Source organism: Anarhichas minor, unplaced genomic scaffold (genome assembly GCF_050575085.1).
Source record: "Anarhichas minor isolate MPS153535 unplaced genomic scaffold, ASM5057508v1 ptg000054l, whole genome shotgun sequence".
Classification (NCBI taxonomy): Eukaryota; Metazoa; Chordata; class Actinopteri; order Perciformes; family Anarhichadidae; genus Anarhichas; species Anarhichas minor.
This window is the reverse complement of record NW_027466500.1, coordinates 3,981,063-4,005,640: the sequence shown is the minus strand read 5'-3', so window position 1 is coordinate 4,005,640 and position 24,578 is coordinate 3,981,063. Positions and strand designations below refer to the sequence as shown.

Below are 24,578 nucleotides of genomic sequence, written 5' to 3'. Positions count from 1 at the left end.
CATAGTAAAAAAACAAGTATTATAAATAAGTAAAATAATCCACAATAACTAAAATAGTGTATATACAGACAGAATAATTGTGGTATTGCACAGTGTATTATTTGTAACTTTCTGTGACATCTGTCCACATAAAGTCATCTGCAGGTAACTGCTGCTGCTATGACTTTTCTTGCCTGTAGGGGGCGCGTTAGACTCCTCGCGCTGCGGTTTCGCCATTGGATGACGTCGCTCGGAGGAGGAGACCCCGCGGCAGTTAGCGCTTGATTGACGTCGAGGAAGAAAAAGAACACAAGATCGGATTACAAGATGGCGGTCTGTGGACGTTAGCAAAGAAGGCCGTTAAGAGTTGTTGTGTTCTCTTGTGAATTTTACCGGTTGATAACAGGGCCCTCCTGTCGAGCTGTTTCACCTCGTGAACGTAATGTGTTTATGAATCGGCTACCGATACATTCCACGGCTATTGTTAAACTTTACTGTAGACGTGCATGTTTTTATATAACATGCGGGTTGAAACAAAGTTAACAGGTCGAGGCTAGGAAACCACCAGACGTGGTGTGAGGTGATTAGCTTGTTAGCTAGCCTGCTAGCTCCGGCTCGGTTAACCATGTCGGACACTCGGCGGCGGGTGAAAGTCTACACGCTGAATGAAGACCGGCAGTGGGACGATCGGGGCACCGGACACGTCTCGTCTACGTTTGTTGAACGTCTGAAGGGAATATCGTTATTAGTTCGAGCAGAATCAGACGGTGAGTTCACAGTTAGCACAGCCGCATTGATGCTACAGTTAGCTTAGCGTTAGCACGCTAACTTATGGTTGTTCGGACAGAATACAATTGGCCACTATGTGTACTTTGGTTATCTTATTAGGAATTGTTTCTTTGAGTTAGCTCTTTGAAGCCGGTGTTTCCTAACCGCCAGAACAACCAGTAGTATAATTGCCTTTAGATAAAAGGCTAACATTTACTGAATAACTGGTGCTAGCAAGCTCGTTAGTATAGCAGGCGATCTCAGTAGCATGGGGGGCCTTCAAAGTATTGTCTTAAATGTACAAACTTCTTATTACTCGGGTTAATAAACCACTATCCACGCAAAGATCATCCCAAAAAAATGAATAACACTGGAAAAGGCTGATTTAGCGATATTAATCCCAGCTGTTAGTTGTAACGTAGTATTTGTGCAACATTGTTTTATTCATCGTTTCACATTGTCTACTTACATGCTCTCTGACTGCCACACAGGTTAATTGACCTCAACCTTCAATAATTGGTCACGTTAGCTGTGTAGTTATCTTTGTTGTGAGCATTGCCTCTATAGCTCGGAGATGAAAAAGTTACCCAAGTCTTTGTGTTTTTAGGATCTCTACTATTGGAGTCGAAGATAAGCCCGAATACTGCATATCAGAAACAACAGGTAAGAATAGATAACCTGAGCCCGGATCCGCTACAAAAGACATGCCCGTGCAAACCGCCAGTATTTCCTAAGTTAGTGTGAAAATGTAATCATTTCAACATTGAGGCCTGTTGCTTGACAAGTGCTGCTACACAGATGCAGTGCAGACAATGGTAATTCAATGTCTGGTCCCAGTGTAAACCTGGTCCCAATACCAGCAAACTTGTTTTTCACCATTTTAACAGTCTGCACAACGAGATACATTTGTAACACACATGCCACCTGGTTTGAGATAATAGATCTGACTGTGGATAAAGTAACCACTATTAATTTGAAAGGACATCAAAGGCTTGAAAGAGCTTGTGTGTGTGTGTGTTGGTAATATGTGACTTCTTACTCTTCTTGAGGCTTGTTTTGATAATGCGACCTCTGTGAGTGTGCGTGTGAGAGAGAGCGCATGCAACTGTGTTTGAGTGTGTCCTGTAAATACGATAAGCATTTCTTTGTATACAGTTTGATGTTTCTATTTCCTCCTACCAGGACACACTGATTGTCTGGTCGGAAGCAGATAATTATGACCTTGCCCTAAGTTTCCAGGAAAAAGCGGGCTGCGATGAGATATGGGAGAAGATTTGCCAGGTAAAGTAAATCCAGTTTTGTAAATTTTTTGTTTACTGGAGGGTACACAAACAGCAGTGGTGCTGGTTTGCTGAGCTCTATTGACACTACCGCAAGAGGCAGTACATTAATACTTCTAGTTTAATTCCTTACTTCATATCTACCAACTATTTATTTCCCAGGTTCAAGGCAAGGACCCGGCCCTGGACATCACCCAGGACCCTATCGATGAGTCGGAAGAGGAGCGCTTCGAGGAGATTCCGGAGACGAGCCACCTGGTGGAGCTCCCTCCTTGTGAGCTAAGCCGACTGGAGGAGATTGCTGACCTGGTTACCTCTGTCCTGTCTTCGCCCATCCGGAGGGAAAAACTGGCCCTGGCCCTTATGAGCGAGGGCTACATCAAGAAACTCCTGGGTCTCTTCAGAGTATGTGAGGACCTGGACAACAGGGAAGGCCTACATCACCTCTATGAGATTGTCCGTGGCGTCTTGTTCCTCAACAAAGCGGCCCTCTTTGAGGTGATGTTCTCTGATGACTGTATCATGGATGTGGTGGGCTGCCTCGAGTATGACCCAGCGCTGGTTCAGCCTAAACGGCACCGGGAATTCTTGACCAAGACGGCTAAGTTTAAGGAGGTGATCCCTATCACGGACTCTGAGCTGCGGCAGAAGATCCACCAAACCTACCGGGTGCAGTACATCCAGGACATCATCCTCCCCACGCCATCTGTTTTTGAGGAGAACTTCCTGTCCACACTCACCTCCTTCATCTTCTTCAACAAGGTGGAGATTGTCAGTATGTTGCAGGTAAGGGTCCAAACCAGGTAACATGTATTTTTCTTGAAGGCACATTTATCAACAAGCCATTGTCTTTTCTGTACCAGCTTTCATTTGCTGTTGAACAGCTTACAGGTGAACATTTCTGTATCTGCAGTATTTTCCTAAATCTATAATCAGTTGCCACTGACTGAAAATTGTGTAAGCGACAAAAGCTCATGCGTGTGTGCATCGAGTTTTGTCTTGTGACAGTTGAACTATTAAAATATACAATAATAAAAATATTTTTGAAAGGTGTTTGAAAGATCTATTGTACTGCTTGTAAGTGGATTTCTTTATGTGAGTCAGGTGTTAATTGATTATAATTTGTACCACACAATCGTATTCATGATGCAAACAGTAACTTGCAGTCCAACCATTTCATATTCACGTTTTCTACATCCTATGATTGTATTTTAGGGCTTTAAGAATCATGGGTTCCCTCAGTGTTTTTGATTCTAGTTGATGCTAAAGTTGAATAAAAAGTGTCCAGGATTAAGTTTTGTATTCCCCTTTCTGTTTATTTTTGGATTTTACGCCTTTTATTTCTTCAGTAGCTTGATTTCTTAACCCTTTTTTTTTTTCGTGTGCCAAAGGAGGACGAGAAGTTCCTAACGGAGGTCTTCGCACAGCTCACAGACGAAGCCACAGAAGACAGTAAAAGGAGAGAGCTTGTGAGTCAAACAGTTGTTAAATCTCCAGGCCAGATGTTGTGATACTGTGTTTTTGTGTGGAAATGATTCATTCTGCAGTCTGCGATGCTACTTCTTTTGCACGGGTTAAATATTTACTGCCCGGTTTTCCGTACTGCTTTTGATGTCAATTACCTCTTTGTCCATTGGCTACAACCGCTTTGGCAACATTATTCATTCAACAGTGCAGACTGTCACTGAGAGGGAACTAGGAAATAATTGATTCTGTTCATGCAGTTGTCCTTTATTCTTTTGAAACGCTTTGTATCTCTGTTTGAGACTAAAAATAAATTCTCTCACTGCTCTACATATGAAACAATGCTTGGGAAAAGTATTTTTGTCACTGACCTTTAACCGTTTGCTTTTAATCTGTCTGATCAAACGTTACAACTTTTTTTTCTGTACATTTCAGGTGAACTTTGTCAAGGAATTCTGTGCTTTTTCACAAACGTTGCAGCCACAAAACAGGGACGCTTTCTTCAAAACTCTGGCAAATCTCGGCATTTTGCCTGCGCTTGAAATAGTCATGGTATGTTCTGCCCGTTACATGAATTTGTTGTTAATAAAACAGTTCCTCGGTTTATCACACTCCATGTTTGTCTTTTGCTTATGAATAATCCAACCAGGGAAACATTTTATTGTGTAGAATTCTCTTTGTTCTGGTCTTCAACTCCTATTTTCCTCCTGTGCAGGGAATGGACGACCTGCAGGTGAGGGCAGCAGCTACGGACATCTTCTCTTACCTGGTGGAATTCAGCCCCTCCATGGTCAGAGAGTTCGTCATGCAGGAACCACAGCAGACAGACGACGTAAGCCCAGTTTCATGTAGCACAGCGTTGATGTACTGTCCCCAAGTTGATTGATATTTGTATGAAATATTGTATAGTAAGTGATGTACAAATATACCATTTACAGTATTTCTCTCATACATTTTTTTATAACTCTGTGCTGCAGCAATTGTACATACAATTTATGTGCAAAAATACTTGCACATGGCAAAAAGCTTTCCCAAATGAAAGCCTGAATGTGCATGTGACGCCTTAGGCCCTTAGAGCAGCAGACAAGAGGCAAAGAAAAAAAAACTATGCTTTGTCTGCATTTGATCTACTAGTTCGATACAACCCTCTTTTGTTTTTCTTCCACTTGTTCTCATAGAAGTGGAGCCTGTATAGTTCAGGGAATCCCTAATCTTTCTTTATAATAAATGATCTTCTAGTAGTGTCTGGGTTGCATACTGTGTCGTGCTAAAATCTTCGTTGAATTTCTCTTTTAATCCTTATACACCATCAGACTGACTGTGCATCATTGTAACTGTGTCTTCTACTGTGTGTTTTCTCTTGTTTGCAGGATGTTCTGCTGATAAATGTTGTGATCAAGCAGATGATCTGTGACTCTGACCCAGAGTTAGGAGGAGCTGTGCAGCTGATGGGTCTGCTCAGGACGCTCATCGACCCCGAGAACATGTTGGCTTCCACCAATGTAAGCAGAACACACACACACACACACCGGTTTTAATGGTGACATGCAGTATAACCACGTATTGATGGCCAGGGTCATATTTTGCATCATATTTCAAACCCCTGTTGGTTTGGTCCAACATTAAAACATCAACAGCTTTCATGAAATCTTCTTTGTTTCCTTACAGAAAACCGAGAAGACAGAATTTCTGAGTTTCTTCTACAAGTACTGCATGCATGTCCTGACTGCTCCTCTGCTGGCCAACACGGCACATGACAAAAACTCAAAAGGTGAGCTGGGGACAGAGATCTCACATAAACCGGAGTGTTTCAGACTGTAAGGTAAACAGGAAGTTGACTGATTTATTCTGTGTCACGGCCTTTTCAGATCTCCAGGAGGGATCAGCTAAGATCAACCCCGTCTGTCCAGGTGAGTGTTACTCAACATCAACCATCAGCCCGTCAAAAACCTTGACTGGGGATTGTTGGTATTGGTGCATAGTTACAGTAACATTTGAGTTCTGTTTTAGTCTCGCTTTACTTCCACCTCCACAAAGGGATAAAATATATGACCATGTGCTTCTTCATAATGGCTTAAATGATGAAGTAGCTGTAATGTTGAAGTACTTTCCCAATATAATTTCATCGTCAACAGCTTAATGTGAATTTGTGGAAATGTTGCGTTGCTCATTTGCTTTGTTTTTTTCATTGTTTTGTGTAGACAACTTCCAGACAGCTCAGCTGCTGGCACTGATCCTGGAGCTCCTGACCTTCTGTGTGGAGCACCACACGTATCACATCAAGACCTACATTATGAACAAAGACCTGCTCAGGAGAGTGCTGGTGCTCATGAACTCAAAGCACACCTTCCTGGCTCTTTGTAAGTTCACACGCCATTTCTTTCCTTCTCAGTTGTCCTACTTTATGAATGAACTTCTTCTAAGTGTACAGTCGTGGGTTAACTGTATCTGAGCTGTGGGTCTGCTTTATACATCTCGCACTATTGAACGATCTTGTCTGTTTTTGTCCAAGGTGCCCTGCGTTTCATGCGCAGGATCATTGGTCTGAAGGACGAGTACTACAACCGCTACATCATCAAAGGGAACCTGTTTGAGCCCGTCATTAACGCCCTGCTGGACAACGGCACCCGATACAACCTCCTCAACTCAGCCATCATAGAGCTCTTTGAGTTCATCAAAGTGGTGTGTAGATACACATGCACCTTAATGAGATGTGTTGGGTGGGTGCACGTAGCACTCAAAAGTGGATTGGTTGTGATGTTCCACCATTTGTCTTCTCTCTCCAGGAGGACGTTAAGTCTCTCATAGCTCACATTGTGGATAACTTCTACAAAGCACTTGAATCCATTGAGTACGTCCAGACTTTCAAGGGCCTGAAAGGCCGGTACGAGCAGGAGAAAGACCGGCAGAGTCAGAGACTCAGCAGGTCAGTGGGCTGATGGGGACACAAAGGTCAGAGCAGTGGTTGTCTTAGAGTTATGACGACATGAAGGAAGCTAATTCTGATCACCCTTTTTCTCTAGATATCGCAGAGACGCACGGTCGATGGACGAGGATGAGGAGTTGTGGTTCAATGACGACGACGACGATGACGACGGAGAGGCCGTGGAGAAGAGCCGAATGGAGGATGACTTCTCTGACAGCTACGGCAAGTACATGGAAGCCAAAAAAGGTGAGCTGCTCCGGTGTTGCTGCACGTACAGTTTCCCCTCCAGATTGCAAACAGTTTGCAGCACCTTTTAAGTTTGATATTTACAATCTGTGTCACTGCAGGAGCTGCCAACGGAGCGAATGGTGCCAACAATAACGGGAAAGCTGCCGTGATCCCACCTGCCTCACCAGCCCTCACTCCAAACAACAGTTCAACTTCCTCCGTCAAAACAGTTGCACTTCCTGCCACACCAGTAGTGAAGGTAATGACAAGCTGCAACAAACAGTAACACTCAGAAGGACATCATCTTTGCCTTGCTTGTTGCTTCCTATGTGGCCATTTTTCTCACTGTGTTGCTCCTCTTCCTGTTTCTCCTCCTAGACGGCTCTGGTCGGTTTGGTGGACTACCCCGATGATGAGGACGAAGAGGAAGAAGAGGAGGAGGAGGAGGAAGAGCAATCTCCGAGGAAGCGGCCCCGCCTGAGCTCTTAAGGCTAATTGTCCTCTGTTTGGTCGTAGTGGACGGACACTGAGTCCCTCCCATTCCTCCCTCCTCTGGTCGTCTCATTGGTCCTCGGCCTGCCTGTGCCACCTGTCAGTCTCGCTGAGGAGGCGGGCGAAGACGAGCTCCCACCTCACCCAGTCCCTCCCGATCTCTGCTGCTCTTTTCTCCCTCAGTGGAAGGAGACGGAGAAAGAAAGACAAATCAGTCTGTTCCTTCAGCCTGTTGATTTTACCTCTTTTTTTTATAACGGCCTCATCTAGAAGATCCCAAAATCCCCCTTTCTTCCTCCTGAGGGGGAAACACATGGACTCTTTGCAAACTCACCCCTCCTCTCTTCCACTCTCCTGCTCTCCCGGCTCTGACCTCCTCCCGAAACAACTTCCTCATCCTACGTACCGACCAGAGGCTTCGGTGGACGTAACGTTGCCAAGGCGGTTCCCCGACTCTGCTCTGATGCTATAGCAACAGTAGCAAGGAAGCTGCGGTACGACAGCCACGCCCCCCGCAGGAACCCTCGCGTGTCCTCATTTCAACTCTCCCTCCCATCCTTCTCCAACCCCAAACCAATGAGCCCCAGAGACAGAGGAAGCCAGAACACAACCAGCCGCTCAGTCAGGCTAGCATTGCCAGCCGCCATAGTTATAGGAAGCTTGACTGGCTGCAGCAGCGAGCGCCGCCCTGTCACAGAACTGATCACGTTTGTCCGGGGGGAGGTAGAGGGGATCTAGGCGACATAGAAGAATTAAATGAAATGTTGAAGAGACGAGGGAGGTCACAAATGTACCAGGACGAAAAAAAAACTCAGCAGTTTTGAGGCTTAGATCCAGAGGAGCAGGACTCAAACCTACAGAAGCCATGGTGCCAATATGGCCAAGGCACACACACACACGGCGTCTCACACACAGGACTGCGTATGCCAGAAATCCTGTATTTCATGACTTTGTTAAAAAGTACTGTACAGATGTTTTTTTTATTTTTAATCATTTTTCCCTGATCTGATTTTCAAAGGGGAGAGAGGATACCTACCTACCTGTGTATTTTTGTTGTTGTTGCACAAAAGGTGGGGGTCCCTGTTCACCCCTTCAGTCCAGTTCATTTCAGTCAATGTAAAATGCTGGTTTTAAAAAATAACGTATTAAAACTGCAGTAAAGTCATTTTTGCAGCCAACATTTCGAGGATGTCTGGAGTTTTGTATGTTAGTGGATTGAAGAATTTAGTGGCCTCAATACGATGCACACCCTTTTGTTTTAACTGGGTGATGAACCTGAGCTGTTAGAGTAGATTTAGGGCACACTCTTGTTTTCAGAAGGTTTAAGACTCCGCCCCCTTCAGACTAGACTAGGGTCAGAGTTACCCACCACGTGTGAGCACTGTAACGCTGCTAGTGGTGAAACACCAAGGCGCCAGAATGTTAAACGCCTGTTGAAGCATAAAAACAACTCTCCAGATCAAAAATACGTTGAAGGAATATCATTTTTACATTTTTTCTAAAAGTTTAGTTCATATTCTATGATTGGATGAGCTGTTTATTCTCCCTAGTTATGAAAAGATGATTTAACCCCAGAGTTGATGCAGTTTTTCGAGTCAAACTTTTGCTTCAGTTGAGCATTTCTGACAACGCAGAGGTTTGACGGTTTGTTGTTGGGTTGAAACATTTCTCGTGTTGTAGCGTCTCACCACAAGCACACAGAGGCCGGAGAAGGGAATCAGAACTCACACAGACGTCTGTCCAGAACCTCTGAGTCATGAGCCGCCGCATAGGAGCACGTGTAAAAATATTATTGCCAATAATGTGCTTTTCAGGAGTTCAGTCGTACACGAGCAGCGGATTGTCTGTCAGCGTCACCCAACAATTTCACTGTTTTTGCCCCCTCTCTCCCCTTGATGAATTTGTACCAAGTGCATTTACTACCACTATCCATTCTTAACATTTGTATGAATTTATTTGATAAGTTTTGAAATTAAATGTGACCCTGACATTGAACTTGTAAATCTGGCTTTTGTTTTAATAATTTACTGATTTGGAGCAACAAAATAATCAAATTGTTTCTGAATTATTCCTTTTGAGTCCAGATGGTTGTATTTGCAAGTTTAGATATTAGAGTGGAATACAATTTGTACAAATTTTACAGCAAGGACTCGACATGTTTTTGTACCAGGAAAGTGATTCATGTTGAATGAAAATGTTCTAAATACAAACGAGAACACTTGGTGATGAATCCCTCTCTGCATAACACCAAAGCACTCGATCCAGATTAAACCAGAGGATCGGTCTGAGACCAGGTACCTAAAAGATGGCTGTGGATTTTACACACACACACACACACACAAAGTCTGGGGTCGAGCTTGTTTCTATAAAATGATTTATTAAACAGCGTACGTGAAATACTGCGTTCCTTGTAGAAAGCTGCCGTGGCCCCTTCACGATCACACGAGTGTGTTCATCTTTGATGAGGATGAGCTGCTACAGTGTGATCAGCTTCATGGTGGACCAGCTGACGCTCACGACAAGACTCGCTAATGTTACCCTCACCTGAACGTAGAACTCTTCCACCAGCATTAATAACTGATACGTCGAGTTACTGTTTCACCACACGTGTGACCTTTTCTGACTTTTCTACAGAGAAACTAGCACAATGTGTTCAAAATCACTCCTTTACTTCCTGGTTTACTGTGGTGAGCACAGACACTAGTCATGAATCAGTGCAGTGTTGCATAATACACATCGATACTATCAATAGTGAAGCACTGCATTGTCAGATCTTTATCAAGTAGTGTACATGCACTGAACACAGTTTTCATTCCAATGTGGGATTGTTTTTTTTGAGGCCACTATATAGTCCACACATTCTGCATTTAGAATTTGGACGCAGACTAAATGACGGTACAGTAAATGTAGTGCTAGCAGTGGCAAATACGGAGCGCTTTGGACACAGGTGTGTCTCGTGATGTGAAGTAAAAGCCATCTGGGTTCCCCACTCGACTCTAGTAACACTGGCTGCATATTGCCTGGCTGGTCTTTGTGTTTCCTGCACCTTCTCAGTCAGACATGCTCGAATACTTGTGTGTGTGCTCATACGAGTGGAGACTGTCACATACTGGTACATCCACAAATATAAAAGCAGATGTACCTTCTTCCCGTGTAGATGGCGATGAAAATAACTCGTGTTTTACGATCTGTGTTACCCAAAGTGAATGATCTGGCTGAAGGAGGCAGTGTGAAGGAAGCCGTGCGTGATTAATGGAGTAAACTGGCGGGATATATCATTTGGAATATTGCAGTTATTTCTTGATCACTTCCTCTTTCAGCTTGTCAGCCAGATGTTTTCTCTTCTGTAGCTTCTTCTTCTCCTCAGCAGATATCTCCTGCAAGAATAATCGGACAGAAATAATAATCACCGCCAGTGGCTTAAGACAAAGTGTTGAGGGAATGAAAAAGCAGTGGGGAATACAACCAGGTATACACGATTAGCTATAGAACTAAACAAAAGCAGCTGCTATTGGAAATATGGCAATGCGACACATTGTCAGTGTTGTTTATAAAGCTTTATAGATCTAAAGAGGATATGTTGATGAATTAAAATGCTAGCTTTCAGTTCAAAACCATACAAGTAGCTGGTCAGTGGGTGTGATTTCCCGATCCAGCATGTAAATGAGACCTTTTTCTCTTTAGTAAAAGACTGCGGTCTGTTCCTTTTCTGTTCTCGGGGGGGTTGTGACAGAGCACGACAGAGACAGTTGATGGATCACCTTCTGTTTGGAGGAGTTAGCGGCGTGTTGTGGTGGAGGAGCAGGAGGAAGAAGAGGAGGAGGAGGAGGGGTACAGGCCCCATTCCTCTGGGACTGCCCCACCGCCTCCTGACAAGCCAGGTCAGGTCAGAAACAGGCAGAAAGAAACGAAGAGCAACAAGCCGATAAATGAGTCGACGGGATGGTTGTGAAGGAAAAGAAAGAAAAATCAGGAGGAAAAACGTGGGTTAAAGAAAATCAGGTGAAATTAAGAATGTAGTTTTGGGCGTAAAAGATAAAAAAATGTGACCAAACTGAAAAGAATGTAAAAAGTCTAAATGATAAAACCCTGTCACAACTTCTTACCGTGATTACCGAGAGACACAACTCAAAGCCAGCGTTACCCTGAAATGATCTGTAGTCTATCTACAACTTCTCTAAATAACTCTAATAGGACAATATGAGGAAATAAATACTAAACATCAGCCATGTTGCGCTGTCAGACCTTTTTGTGAAGGGAGAGGTTTAAAGGGAGACACAGGAAGAGGCGGGACTTACTGGGACGGCGGTGATCGTCTCCTCCGGCGGGGTCACCTGCTTGGTTTTCTGCTGCTCTTTTCTCAGCGCGTGCAGTTTGTCTCGCTGTTGACGCAGATATGCCGCCCTCTGCTGGAGCTGCTCCTGCTGAGACGCTGTTAACTCCTGCAGGGAAGAGGAGAAGGAGGTGAAACGGGAGGAGAACCAGTACAACACAAACATGATGAAGGTTTGTGCCCATTTAACTGTTTTCCAACTATTTTAAATTGCTAAAAATGAAGGAATTTGGGATATTGGGGCACTAATGAGCAAAAGAAAAACAACAAGTTAAATCATTCTAGTGCTATTTTACATTGTGTTTCAGGAAGCTCTGAGTTGTACTGGATATGTTTGTTATGCACTGAAGTGATCTCAGCTGTTAAAACTCCCAGATTCTTGTACTCTCCAGATTAAAGCCACTAAGAGGAACTTTCATTTTGTGCTGGGCGCTCCCTGTAGACTAAAGCAGTTGTCTACCTCTAATTTTACTGCAAAAGCACTGTGCTAACAGAAGCAAGAGGACAGACTCACAGTATATGGCTTGGAGAAGCCAGCCTCCCTGTGCGCCTCCTCCAGACACGCCTCGGCTGCAGTCTGGCTGCTGCTGCTCTGCTCCTTGGTGCCGGGACCGAGGCTGACGGAGGCTTCACCGGACTTTACTGGAGCTCTCACTGCTGGAAGGACTCGGGACTCCACACCATTACTGCCACAATCTGCACACACACACATGTTGAAATCAGTTTGATAACTCGCAGCGTTCCCAGGTTGGTTGTGAAAGGAAAAGAAAACCAGTAAACAAGCTAAATGAGTTGTAATAATACAAAGAGAAGAGCAGTTCGGAGGTGGTGGAGAAGAGTTTGAAGCTCTTCTGAAATACCTGGTGTGGGTTTAGACGTGGAGCTGCGCTTAGCTGCACTTTTCGTAGCTCCTCCCACTGGAGCATCCGTCTTGCTCTCTTCTTTGGCGACAGATTTGCCGTTGACCTGGAGGAAGGGACCCGCACGCATTAAAGGGAAAGTTATGTTTCCTCTTACCTGTAGTGAGTTGCAAAGTTTTGGAGATATCAGCCGTGGGATGCTCAAAGCACCAAAAAATACACTTGAAATAAACTCAACAGCAAAGTCTCTTTCCAGAAATCCTGACCCAGTTACTCGTGATAATCTGAAGACCTTGATGTGAGCAGTGAGGTCTTTTGTTAAATGTAGTTTTTTCTCCAAAACGAGGCAACTCGAAACCAAAACCATAGATCGATAAATAGCACTACAAGTAAAAGGAAACATATGTATTTTTGATTTGGGGATGAACTGTCCCTTTAACATGTTGTACAGATGACACAAACACTGCATCAAAATCAGCCCACTATTGCGACGCGCTAATGCTGCTACAACCACATGTAGTGCTCAGATTGTAGACTTGTAAGCACTAGTGTGTGTTACTGTCAACATTGCTGGATTCTGGAAAAACATACGCCACATTTTCCAATTGACCTGATTCTCTTTCTCTTATTTTGGTAGTACCTCACCAAACTGGTCAGGGAAGATCCCGACCGGTGAAAGACTCAGGATGTGCATTTACATGGGCTCTAAATATCTAAAGACAATGTTCAATCGTGTGTAAAGTACTACAAAGCTTCTACATGACCTAACTACTACGCATGCTATGAAACAGAAGAATACTACCTGCCCTCAGGATGCACTGATACTTCTGAATATCATGCCAATACTTGTGTACCATGCAGTACATTTTGGTATCAGAAAATTCAAAACCCAATTCACATACATTGAGTTTTACATGTAAAATGGTATTAATGCATCCTTAGACGGGGCAGTAAACTGTGTCGTATTTATTATCAGGTCATTGATTAAAATGGTTCCGTTACCAGATTAAATTCAGTGGCAGTGTTTCCGTTCACTAGTGGGTCGTGGTGACCATTACTGCGGCTGCTGTCACCATTCCCCTCAGCTGTGGTCTGAGCAGGGAATGAATTGGAGACAGTGTCGCGTTATAAAAGGCGAGATCGGGCTTTAAGGGGGAAAAATAGTATGTTGGCAGTAACCATTAAGCATTGGTAGTATCAGGTACTGCACGTCTGAAATAAGTCCAACAACGGCAACACAGAGATGCTGCTGGTCTTACTGGTCTTACTTAGCTCATGGTGCTCTCGATGCCTTACCTTGGCAGCGCTGCTTTGTTGGCTGGGAGCAGTGGAGGTATTCTGGGCTTCACTGTTTTCTGCTATTGGCTTATCAGAGCAGCTGCTGGAAGTGGAGCCAACCTCTTCGCCTAAAAGCAGCCTCCTGGACATTTCCTCATCATACTCCTCTTTTGACTGTCTGAGGAAAAAAAAGAAATATTACATTTGAATTTGTCTGATTTTTCTCTATGCATAAATTAGCCCAAGCAGAAGTAATTGCTTTTGCCTGAACTGGTCCTGATACAGAGCATTCAAGAGCCCCCGTGGACTGTTTTAAGAGTCTATTTAGCAGCCCAGGTGTGATAAGAGCGAGGCTAATCTACAGCTAAGCAGGTTCTATTGTACATTTAACCTTTGGCAGGTGGAACAAATGGACTAGAAGCTAGAATAAGTCAGCAACGTCATGTGATAACCACAATATGCCCTCCCTTGCTGACAGGCATCACCAGCGTGCCACACACAGATCCTTTAATTCGATTTATTTAACAACTTAATTTGAATTAGAGGAGACTTCCGCAAAGCGTTTATCACTACATGTGCAGATAGAGAGAGATGTAAAAGAGCAAGAAAAGGATAGTCGACAAAACTGTTCAAAATCAGCAATATCTTTTTAAGATTGAAAAAGATATTGCAGAATTTGTCTAAAATAGTTTGTTTAACAAAACGGAATGAATGACAGTGGAGTTGAAGTCATTCCAGCTGTGACTGTGTGTCGTCAGAAACCCTGTGAGGATTTTATAGCATCCAAAAGGGACTGATGGCTGAGATACTGATAGCACAGCAAAACAGTTGGAATGTCAATCAAGTCTAAAACTGCAACCGTCTTATTTAAATGGTACTGTAAACCACAATATAGTGAGCATAAGTTCAAGTCAGTCCGCCAGCTGTGAGACTGCTGTACAGCTGTGCTCTGACACAGTTTACAGCACCTGAGAAAAGCGTTTCTATAAACCATGTTGTGTATTTTGCCTGACAGGAAACATTTAGCTGCAATTTAACAACTTCATGGTATGTTGTCATTGAAAGGCAATGCTGTTGCAAATCCTTCATGGTGCATTCAAGTGCTTATGGTGCAGTCAGTTGCAGAAAGGCGTGGTATTGGCAGTGTACAATCCTAGAAAACGAAAAAGTTGATAAGCAGCCAAGGTATCCTGGTGAGACAAAGGGGATAAAAATACTATTTCTCTCAGTTGCTTGTTTAGTGTCAATCCCTCCAATCTACATTAGCTGGACTCTAAGGAGCTTAACCGCTGGTCCCGTTAGACTCAGTGTGTTCTACTTGGCCCGGCTGCCACTGGCAAAATCCCATTAGAGAGCCGGGGCCGGAGCTCCTCTACACCTGCACACATAAGGGCAACGGACGCATAGAGAACATGTGGAAATATCAGAGGAAAAAAACTCAGATCTAATTACATGATGACTGAATTAATTCATTGGTAAAAAACAATTAAATGAATACAGATCTACTGACCTAAACTGTTAGATGTTTTACAGAATAGGTTAATTTACATATTTCAGCCTAAAAACACAAAACTAAAATGTTCTATTAAGTTTGGTAGGTTGTTGCATGTGCACAGGGTTAGGATTGTGTGTGTGTGTGTGTGTGTGTGTGTGTGTGAGAGAAAGATAGCAAGAGAGTGACACAGAGAGTAGAAGAGAGAGAGAGAGGTGACTTACTTGAGAACTTCCTGTAGGATTTTCATCTCTTGATCCTGCAGCTCTGTCATCACGTCCACACCATCAGTCAGACACTCTGGGAGGGCCCCTACACACAGAGCAGGCGTATCACTTGCAGCTATATCAGAAGTGTTTTCCTGTTTGTGTGTGTGTGTGTGTGTGTGTGTGTGTGTGTGTGTGTGTTAGAGTCCAGCCTACCGTTCCTTTCTTTAATGACTCTGAGGGCTTGAAGCTGCAGCTCCATGTTCTTCTGGACCATCAGGGAGCGAAATATCTGGAAGTCATCTGTAGCCAGAACTGTCTGGAACACCGACTGAACGACAAAAACAGCAACCACATATGAGACCATGAAAAGTCACTGAGCCCACAAGGTAATGATGAATGAAAGGCGTTACGACCAGGTAGAGAGACGCATCTGTGACTGATATACTCAACACACTCAATCTGTAAGTAAAGATCAATTTAGTCAAATATTCAAACTTGTCCAGAAGAACCTTGTTGCATAGCTACACTGTTTTGTCAACATTACTGAGGTCTAAGAATATTTCACAGAACAAAAACGAAGGTATTGATTGAGATAGTCAGGGTTCCTATAAGGATGTTCTTGCTCCGTTAGTCCTCTGTGGTTCAGGACAGGATGTACAGTACGTCCAGTGTGTACACTTAACTCCAAGTCCCGACACAAATTAAGCTATGTTTGCAAACAGAGTGCTACTTATGCCTTATCTGTCACATTAGCTTCCTACCTGTATTCAAAGGTCTGCCCCCCGATCTAGGCTAATGCTTGGACAATCTTCCTGACCAACCAAGATCAGTGTTCTTAGCTCAAGTGGGTCATCAGGTTTTCAGTCCATGCTCAGCATCTCTCTGCAGTCTTTCCCTTCTCCCTTTGTCAGTCTCTCTGAGTGTTCCAGCCTGAAGCCCAGACCTACAGTACATCCTGTGTCTCTGAGTAACTTAATCACAGAAAAGATACAGTCCGCTACAGTAGGTAAGTCTAAAGAGGAAGGACACTGCAACACAATACAAAGTAACTGAGTTATGCTGCAAAACTGTCTCAGATAAAAGTAATAGAATAAATTATCATTAGTCAGTGATTCTGAGTCGGGGCCTTATTTTTACTTTTCTAGCGTTTTCTATCTGGACAACTAATTAAGGTAAATTGTGTTCTGCTAATTTTACTATCCAGGACACAAAGGGGAAGCAAGCAATCTCTCGTATAAAAGAGCCCAAAAAAGCAAGAAAAACGCAACACTACACAAAATAAGGCCTTCGTACTACTGTTTGTGTGACTGCATGATCCTGTTTGAAGTCTCAAACTGAAACAGAAGATACAACTCTACTGTTAATCTTTCTTTGAGGAGAATTTGACCTGCTCTGTATTTATCTCAGTGGTAATTAATGAGAACCATGTCTACTGAGGACTGCGACGAAATCCGTATCTGTGTCCCTGCCAATCGGACACATCCACTTTACACCTGATGATCAGTGCAAAGGAGAATCCAACGATAGGCTGTAACATTTTAAACTGTAACTAATATTATAGAGTTAACAGGCTCCGTGGGAGTAAACATTTGAATACATGTTAAAAGGGCACAAACAGGAATGTGCCAAGTCAAGTTTTTGGTACAGTTATGAAAACATGAGAGATTCCTGATGGACCAGGATACAGGCAAAGAATTAATAAAATAATTGCTTGGAACTGACAGATCTAAATATGTCACAAATAGGGCCGTCCACGTCCAAAGAAAATCCAATGCAACAAACACTCTTACTAATTGATTTCTTGTTAATTGATTTAATCAACAAATCTGTAAAACTGAGTTTCTCCACAAGCAATCACAATTTTGCTGATTCATCAGTAAACACACACACACACACACACACACACACACATATACACACACACACACACACACACACACACACACACACACACACACACACACACACACACAAACATCTGCCTTGAAGGAGGAGACTAGCTATGTTTGGCACCATCTACAAAAGCAGCATAACTGGGGTTATGTAAGCAAATCCTATCCGAGATCCTCCAATCCAGGTTAACTTGCAGGCCGGCAGTGGTATGCCAGCAGGGAGTTTAAGGTACCTGCAGTGTTTGGGACTTGGCAAACGGAGAGGTGCATGCTTCCAGAAACTGCTGCTCGTCGATGCCAACCTCCTGCATGTAATTCCCCAGCAGCTTCTCCACCTACCAAAAGCAAAGCAGCTTACATCAGCCCAGTTTGATGAGTCACTAACGTAAAAGACACTAATGAGTAATGGTTATGGGACAGTTGGACCAAATACTGTACTCACCAACTTCTTATACTGCTGGTGGATCTCTGTGTATGACAACTTGTTTTCATCTTCGTCATCAAAAACTAAGAAAAGGCCAAAATAATAACACGTTAGTAATTCAACATACTGTGCCCCACAGGAGGCATGTGACAACTCTTGTGTGTTTTGTAGCTTAAATTACACACATTAAGGTAATATACGTGACCCTTTTGGTAGCTGAGGTCTGTAAGTTACCTTTACTGACTTATGACTTGCTACATTGTGTCGACTTGCTAGCGTTATCTGTGTCCTTTGTGGCTTCACACACCGAGGACAATGTTGTGATAAACTTGCAAAAAAGGACGCGTATTACGGTAAAAAAAAGCGAGCAAAAACAACGCAGTCGCAGGTTAGCGTTAGCTTAGCCACCGCGCTAACGGTGCACCGCTTCCAGAAGAAGCTTTACTGTGAATAGATATATAAATATAAACGTGTTTTTACCTGTGCATTTGTTCTCCATAAAGTCCGTGACGGGAATGACCCATTCGGGACTCCCCAGGTAGCCAACGATGCTCTCTACGACCCACTCACTGTCATCCTCAGCCATGTTGGCTGCTGCTGAGTAACAACAACACCACCACCACCACCAGCACCGCTACGCCACGAATATAACGTTACACCACCCAAACCGATGGACAAAGACATCTAGTTGATTGTCCCCATTTGATCGTCACAGTGGTGGTTTTCTTTCCTCCTCTCTTGACGGGACGGGACGGTCTCCGGGGAGAGAAAGAAGCGCACTCATGAATTTGCAAGCCCAGGATGGTGACGCCTAATCGGTTGCTAAAGTAACCGTTACGTCATTCCGACGCTGCACGAGCTCATGCTCGAGCCCGGACGAGTAGCGGCCACGGTAAGTATTCAGAAAGTACTCTTACCATACTGGACAAATACTAAATCTACTTAAACGTAATACTTAGAATATTATGGATGTTGCATTGAAAATGTTAAAATATAAAGGTATGTCAGCATAATTAAGAAAATGCACTAAAATGTATTAAAAGTACTCATGCCGAAAAATGGCTCTTGTGACTGTTATACTATTATATACTGTATTATATAATTAGATTAGTAGGTTAGGACTCATGAATTACTGTGTTAGCTAGCTGTAGTAGATTTAACTATTTTGTATAGCACTAAAACTATACATTTTTCTATTTTTATTACAGAATTTTCAGTTCTTTTATTTAGTTCTTTTATTTTAGTTTAGCCAGACGCCTGTCCATTCAGGCGACGTGAGGCCTGACAAACAGCCTCTGTGCAGTGATGTACTAAGGATTTACTTCTGAGGTAAGCCACGCTGCTTTAATTAGCAGCCTTTGTGTTAAGGAAACACAAGTCACTTATACTTAAACACAAACACACACACACACACACACACACACACTAAACAGCAAAGAGTACTTTTTTTTATTAAGAGTAAAAACATAGCGCTCATATAATTCAGTAGTGTGCATTAACAAGGGTATTCAATAAATATACATTCCTTCTGTATTTTTTAAAGGTATACGCTTTCATTAATATCTCTAGAAAGGCTCACTGTGCACACTTCATAAAGGCAGGGCATGCAAGCAGCAGTCATGCCGAAACAATTCAATAGAATAAAGGTAGGCGACATTGAAAAGTTTTACATTGAATAGTGCTTCAGTCTGTTAAACTTTGAGCTACATCAAACCTGTCGACCTTTCTGACTTCAAGCAAACACATAATCTTTCACTGTGACAATTTCTCAATTCTCTTAAATCTCCCTGGATTGACGGACAGATGGTTATTCAGAAACATTCCTATTGATTTTGCTTGGATTTAATCATTTGCATGTAGCAGATTGTAAACCGTTGCTGATTAAAAGTGTAGTCCTGGTCCCTGCTAACTGGAAAACAGTAAACAAGTAATACACACAAAGACTTGGGTACAATCATAGACAATAACAGCAGCGTAAAGTACTGAGACTCCAGTACAGCTCACATTACAAGCAATGCAGTGTGTCGACGTAGTGCTTCGCAAGAAAATATGTGGACGTCAATATTGAGAGTTCATCTCACTCTGAATGGAGAAGCTGTTCAAGAAATGAAGCAGATTATTGTGTTTGCTGCATATAAGTGTCATATAAGTGTCATATAAGTGTCATGAGATTTTTTGAGAGAAAGCAGCATGGGAAAGTTGTTTTTTGTTTTATGCATATTAAAATGAATCACGGAGCTGTTATGTTTATTACATAATTATTGATTTATATATTAACTATTCCGAGTACAATATGTGTTATCCTAGAAAGAACGATCTTCTGATCACCTCATATCAAGAAATATTAGCTATCAACATCATTTCAGTTCAGACGTAAGCAGGAAAATCAGTTGCATTCCCATGTCACTGCCTTTTATACATTTTATAAGAATTGGCATACAAACAGCAGTTCCGAACAATGTATTTTAAAAATGCCTTTGTATAATTGAGACGACATGTCCTCTCTAAAAACATCCTCTAGATGGCAGCATTGATCCGTCATGACCAGATTACAATTGTCAAGTGGTGTGTTTTGTTTCATTTTCCACTGGCATCAGTGGGTCGGCTACATGCGTCCTGTCTGTGCATATAGGGAACATGTTGTGATGCACGTGTGTGACCAAAACTGGGTCTGTGTGGTGGCTTTAACCTGTAGCAATAAAAGAGCAGGCACAAATACTGTACGCAGAATACTGGCGATATCCACCAAAAATGATGCGAAATAAACGATTATTTCTGGTTCCAGCTAAACGTTCCATGTATTCGGACTTCAGTTTCCCTGCAGAATTAAAACATGCAATTGTTCTTCCTGCTAAGTGAATTCAGACGAAACCCTCATTTCACCTGTGCTCCTCCTACATTAAAGCACTGACCATTACACCCTACATATTGTTCATGGAGACATGGCTTTGGAAGTTAAAAAAATGTTCCTACATTACAAACTCACAAGCATTGTTGCAAAAACGCTCACGGAAAAGAGTGTGTAAAGGTCTTAAACTGACATGCAATCATTCAAAAATGCAAATGAAAGTCGCTACAAGCTTTCAGTCAAAAGTTAATAAGTTGTTCTCTACTAACAATCATGTATTTGTATGTCCACCTCCACACGGTAAAGGTAATATATGTTCAGTAACAGGCAAGACATTACAGGCAACAACGTCCTTGAGGTTAAACTGCAGCAACTGAAACTGTCAAGCTCTGTTAAAAATTCATTGTATTGATTTGGCTGACAGCAGAGACCCTCTGGTCCCTATTTGTTCAATGAGTCACAAGAGTGCATTTGAAAGAATACTGTAGATATCTATTTAATTCGTCTCATTTTCCTTGGGTTCGTATATTAGAACTGGATTGATTTTCTATAAGGGCCGTACCAGATCAATAGCCCCTCTTCCTCCAGGGAAACATACTTGTAGTTTTTCAATGGCGGCTACTGATTAAAAAACTCCACGCCACGGTGCATTTGGTGTCATGTAATAAACACAAAATAAAAACGTCATCTGTTGTAATAAACGCAACAGATGACGCAGAATAGGTGCGTCATCTAATTCAATTATGACCTCCATAAAACAGAACATCTTGATACACATGGCGCTGTGGGGCGATAAATGACACATCATGTCCTGGATTATGTAACCGCTGTCTGTGTCGTGTGTTCAGTGCTTCTGGTATTGAAATTCAGACGTGGTGGACATGATTTAATCAATCCTTTTAGAGCCCCAGCTCCTCAACTGTGGGTCACCACTCAAAATGAGTTATGGGGTTATATCCATTACAGGACCAATGGTAATGCTTGTCAGGTTTTAGTGTGACAACAATAAAAACCTAATGTGTACACATAAGGTTGTCTTGTTCTTTAATGCCATTTGACATTGGAATAAATGAACAGTTTATATAACTGATAGTTTTAGGTTGATTTGGTCTACATGAGGCCAAAGTATCCACAACCAATCGGAGTACAGTAGGCCTAAGTGTAGTGATTCTTCCAATACTTTGAAGTGCATCTTTGATGCTAAATGTAGCGAGTGCAGCTACACATCCTCACTGCTTTCCCATCTCTGCATAGACATCCAGGCATCTTTCCCCCTTTTAAAGGGTGATAAAAGATGACTGCCACACAACAGCTAAAGTGACATATCATAATTAGGCAATCAATCCTTTTCTTAAGAGATCTCAACAATGAGCAAAAAGTTATTACATAAGTAGAATGGTTCTAAGTTATTATTACAGTGTATCAATCAGTGTTTCTTTAATTCTTTAAAAGAAATCCATCAAAAGTGCGAGACTGCAGGTGAGTTTACGTTCCTTCCTGAGTTCCTCCGTGAACACGATCAAGTCCTTCAAACCACATATTACTTAACTCTTCAAAGTTTTTGTTTTCTTCAAAATGGCAACAATAGAATGCTACAAAGACCCAGTGTGTTAAGTCCATGGTTACTGGAAGTTCTCATCATCATGCTTGGTTGTCACAGGGATCCGTTGAAGATCTCTCTGCTGCCGCTGCTTTCAGCCGGCTGACTGGGTGGATCCATTGGATTGTCACGGTAATTACTTTTGACTTGTACCTGTCTGCTGTCAGGGTGACTCATTTTGACTTGTCCCCTCTCTTGGTAACTGTCTATACTTGGCCCCAGTCCACTGGCCTTTCCTTGGTGACCAATTTTGCTTGTTCTGTCGTCATGGTGCTTAGTTTTAACTGGCGTCTGTCCATCATCTTTGTGGTTGTGTCTCATTGGTGCTGGTCCGCTATCGTGCTGGCCCGCTCTGATAGGCACTGGTCCACTGTTGATCTGGTGCTTGTTGCAGACGGGGATGTTATTGGCCTGCAGTAATTGGGTGTATGGTGAAAACCAGTCCCTCTCGAATGTAGCTCTTAGCTGCTCCACCACCGTAGAGTTCCTCTCCTCGAAGCCCTCTGGCTGACTGATCACCAGGCCTGCTCCTGCATTAAAGGTAAACTCATTCCCCACCCAGTCCAAGTTACCTGTCAGGTCACAGAGAAAGAAACAAAGAAGTGACCACACCACTTAAGAAACCAAGCTGTGCCAACATGAGCGAATAATATTTTTGGAATAAACATACTGAATCAAAGACTATTCTCTTTTGTAAAGCACCGGGTTTTCAACTTCTCGAAAATATACATTTTTATAGAAATCTCTGACCATTTTGAGAAATACTTTGCTTTCTTTCTGAGAGTTAGACGTTGAGAAGATGATGACAAGATAGATTTCACTTTAGTGTCTGTGTGTTAAAGCAAAGAGCTGGAGCCAGAAGGTGATTAGCTTAGCTTAGCATAAAGACCAGCTAGCCTGGCTCTTTCCAAACTTCAAAAATAAGGATATCAGTAACAGTAAAGCTCACTATAATTAATGACAGTGTAAATCTACACGTACACTAATGTAAAAGCAACAATTTGGAGTTGAGATCTGCATGAGGTGAGCAGAGACATGTAGGACACAGTCATGAAGTCTAGTCGATGAGCTCACCTAAATAAATGGCTCGATCCGTCACCATGAACCTGTTGTGGTTTATTCCCTGGAGACTGCCGTCCCTCTGCACTCTGGGGTTGAAGAACTTCTACACACACACACACACAGACACACACACACACACACACACACACACACACACACACAGACACAATCACAGTCAGTGGTGCATCTAGCATCGATGAAGCATATCTGTAGATTTAAAAATAGTACGTGTTGGCTTTGTACTTACAGCTTCCAGTGAGCAGTTGGCCTGCTCCATGCACAGACTCCTCAGGGACCAGAGGAAGTTGAAAGTAAGTGGATGAGTCTTTTCCCAGCAACTTATCAGCAGACGGACCCGGACCTTCCTCAGGATCAGAGCCTCCCGGATAAGACCGTCGATACGGGACCAGTACCTTGGCATGGATACAAACACAGAGTTTAGTCACTTGAACCAAAGCATCCAAGCTTTTGATTAAAAAAATGCCTATCCAAATAAATTTCGAAGGAAAACAACTCCAAAAGCGGCACAGTGGCTCTAACCTGTCAGCGTTGCGGTTGAAGAGGGGCAGGTAATCGATGATGGAGATATATAGGAAATGGCGGGCCTCCTGGATGACCCTGGAAATGGCTTCAAGATCATTAGTACGATGTTTGGGGATGAAATCATCCGGGGAGGTCTGTCAGAGGAAAAGACAGTAAGCGCTGGTGTTGAGAGGATGCACAGCCGCTGACTGTGTTCCCCTCTCTGAAGAAACTCGAGTACAAGATAGTCAGAGCATAGTGTAACCAGATGATTATTACCACAGTGGTTACCACATTTTCTATCCCCATTATCCCCACAACAACCAACTCATCATCTTAATTGTTCACCAAAATGACCATTAAGATTTGATGCCTTTGTTTTATGTGTGTATCTGTGTGCTTGTCTTGTACAACTTTTTTAATTTCATCCTGACAGTCACATGTGAGGACGAAGGTTGCAGAGAAGTAAGCCTCGTTATGGGTTGGCATATCAACCTCATCCGTATCACGTATCAATCAGGTAAAAACACAGGTTTTTCCTGAGCTAATCAACAAAACAAGCTAATGCTATAGCTGTCACTTACAGAGACGTAGGCCTGAGCCTTTGTGCTGTTGAGAGTGAGCTCCAGTGGCACGTCCCTGTTGAAGAGGGCAAAGACGCGCTTGGACCAGAAGGAGGGGATGAAGTCTCTGTACTGGAGCCCCCAGTAGAGGCTGAACACTTTGTGGAGGTCCAGAGCCAGACAGCTGCAGTCGTACACCAACACACCCAGCTCCTTCCTCTGGAGAACAAACACAACCTCTGTTAGAGCCCCATGAGCACACAGACAGCCCACGTTTACGTCAGCACCTTTCTAATAATCCTGAACATTACAGTCATTCGATTTCCTTCTTTACAAGTAATCGTAACCTGTTTTTACT

The 24,578-nt window shown here is 42.9% G+C and overlaps 3 protein-coding genes and 1 long non-coding RNA gene across 5 annotated transcripts in view; 2 read left to right on the top strand and 2 right to left on the bottom strand.

Moving 5' to 3' along the window:
• The first annotated feature begins 269 nt into the window (after window positions 1-269).
• Window positions 270-9,132, top strand: ppp4r3b (protein phosphatase 4, regulatory subunit 3B). The gene is made up of 16 exons (XM_076075965.1): window positions 270-746; window positions 1,355-1,410; window positions 1,930-2,028; window positions 2,190-2,813; window positions 3,419-3,496; window positions 3,927-4,043; window positions 4,207-4,323; window positions 4,862-4,993; window positions 5,160-5,262; window positions 5,360-5,401; window positions 5,693-5,851; window positions 6,004-6,173; window positions 6,278-6,417; window positions 6,515-6,663; window positions 6,765-6,904; window positions 7,024-9,132. The coding sequence occupies exons 1-16, from the start codon at window positions 605-607 to the stop codon at window positions 7,132-7,134; spliced, it is 2,379 nt and encodes a 792-aa protein (XP_075932080.1). The 5' UTR covers window positions 270-604; the 3' UTR covers window positions 7,135-9,132.
• Window positions 9,133-9,494: 362 nt separating this feature from the next.
• cfap36 (cilia and flagella associated protein 36) lies at window positions 9,495-18,430 on the bottom strand. Of its 2 annotated transcripts, XM_076075968.1 has the most exons (11): window positions 18,106-18,430; window positions 17,644-17,708; window positions 17,435-17,536; window positions 15,523-15,637; window positions 15,325-15,412; window positions 13,627-13,786; window positions 12,331-12,436; window positions 11,985-12,166; window positions 11,436-11,579; window positions 10,899-11,006; window positions 9,495-10,514 (listed from the first exon to the last, which is right to left on the bottom strand). In XM_076075968.1, the coding sequence occupies exons 1-11, from the start codon at window positions 18,209-18,211 to the stop codon at window positions 10,431-10,433; spliced, it is 1,260 nt and encodes a 419-aa protein (XP_075932083.1). In that variant the 5' UTR covers window positions 18,212-18,430; the 3' UTR covers window positions 9,495-10,430. The 2 variants fall into 2 exon arrangements, with proteins under 2 accessions (XP_075932083.1, XP_075932084.1); XM_076075969.1 differs by lacking the exon at window positions 10,899-11,006.
• LOC142931851 (uncharacterized) lies at window positions 9,818-11,106 on the top strand. Its single transcript, XR_012947419.1, has 2 exons — window positions 9,818-10,606; window positions 10,871-11,106. It is a non-coding gene; the product is annotated as an uncharacterized LOC142931851 (long non-coding RNA).
• A 3,697-nt stretch (window positions 18,431-22,127) lies between the features above and the next one.
• The window catches only part of LOC142931823 (inactive phospholipase D5-like), a 38,365-nt gene continuing 35,914 nt past the window's right edge, over window positions 22,128-24,578 (bottom strand). Inside the window, exons 6-10 of the mRNA XM_076075941.1 lie at window positions 24,242-24,439; window positions 23,676-23,812; window positions 23,383-23,548; window positions 23,148-23,238; window positions 22,128-22,645 (exon numbers count right to left, since the gene is read on the bottom strand). Of these exons, the coding sequence (XP_075932056.1) occupies window positions 22,128-22,645; window positions 23,148-23,238; window positions 23,383-23,548; window positions 23,676-23,812; window positions 24,242-24,439 (1,110 nt within the window). The remainder of the gene's footprint in view (window positions 22,646-23,147; window positions 23,239-23,382; window positions 23,549-23,675; window positions 23,813-24,241; window positions 24,440-24,578) is intronic.

Bases quoted from the DNA above. Each gene is read 5' to 3' on its own strand.
- ppp4r3b (XM_076075965.1), top strand. From the start codon at position 605: ATGTCGGACACTCGGCGGCGGGTGAAAGTCTACACGCTGAATGAAGAC. The intron at 747-1,354 runs GTGAGTTCACAG...TTGTGTTTTTAG, and splicing joins AGTTCGAGCAGAATCAGACG to GATCTCTACTATTGGAGTCG. The intron at 2,029-2,189 runs GTAAAGTAAATC...TTTATTTCCCAG, and splicing joins TATGGGAGAAGATTTGCCAG to GTTCAAGGCAAGGACCCGGC.
- cfap36 (XM_076075968.1), bottom strand. From the start codon at position 18,211: ATGGCTGAGGATGACAGTGAGTGGGTCGTAGAGAGCATCGTTGGCTAC. The intron at 15,638-17,434 runs GTACCTTAAACT...TTTGTCGTTCAG, and splicing joins CCAAGTCCCAAACACTGCAG to TCGGTGTTCCAGACAGTTCT. The intron at 15,413-15,522 runs GTAGGCTGGACT...CTCTGTGTGTAG, and splicing joins AGTCATTAAAGAAAGGAACG to GGGCCCTCCCAGAGTGTCTG.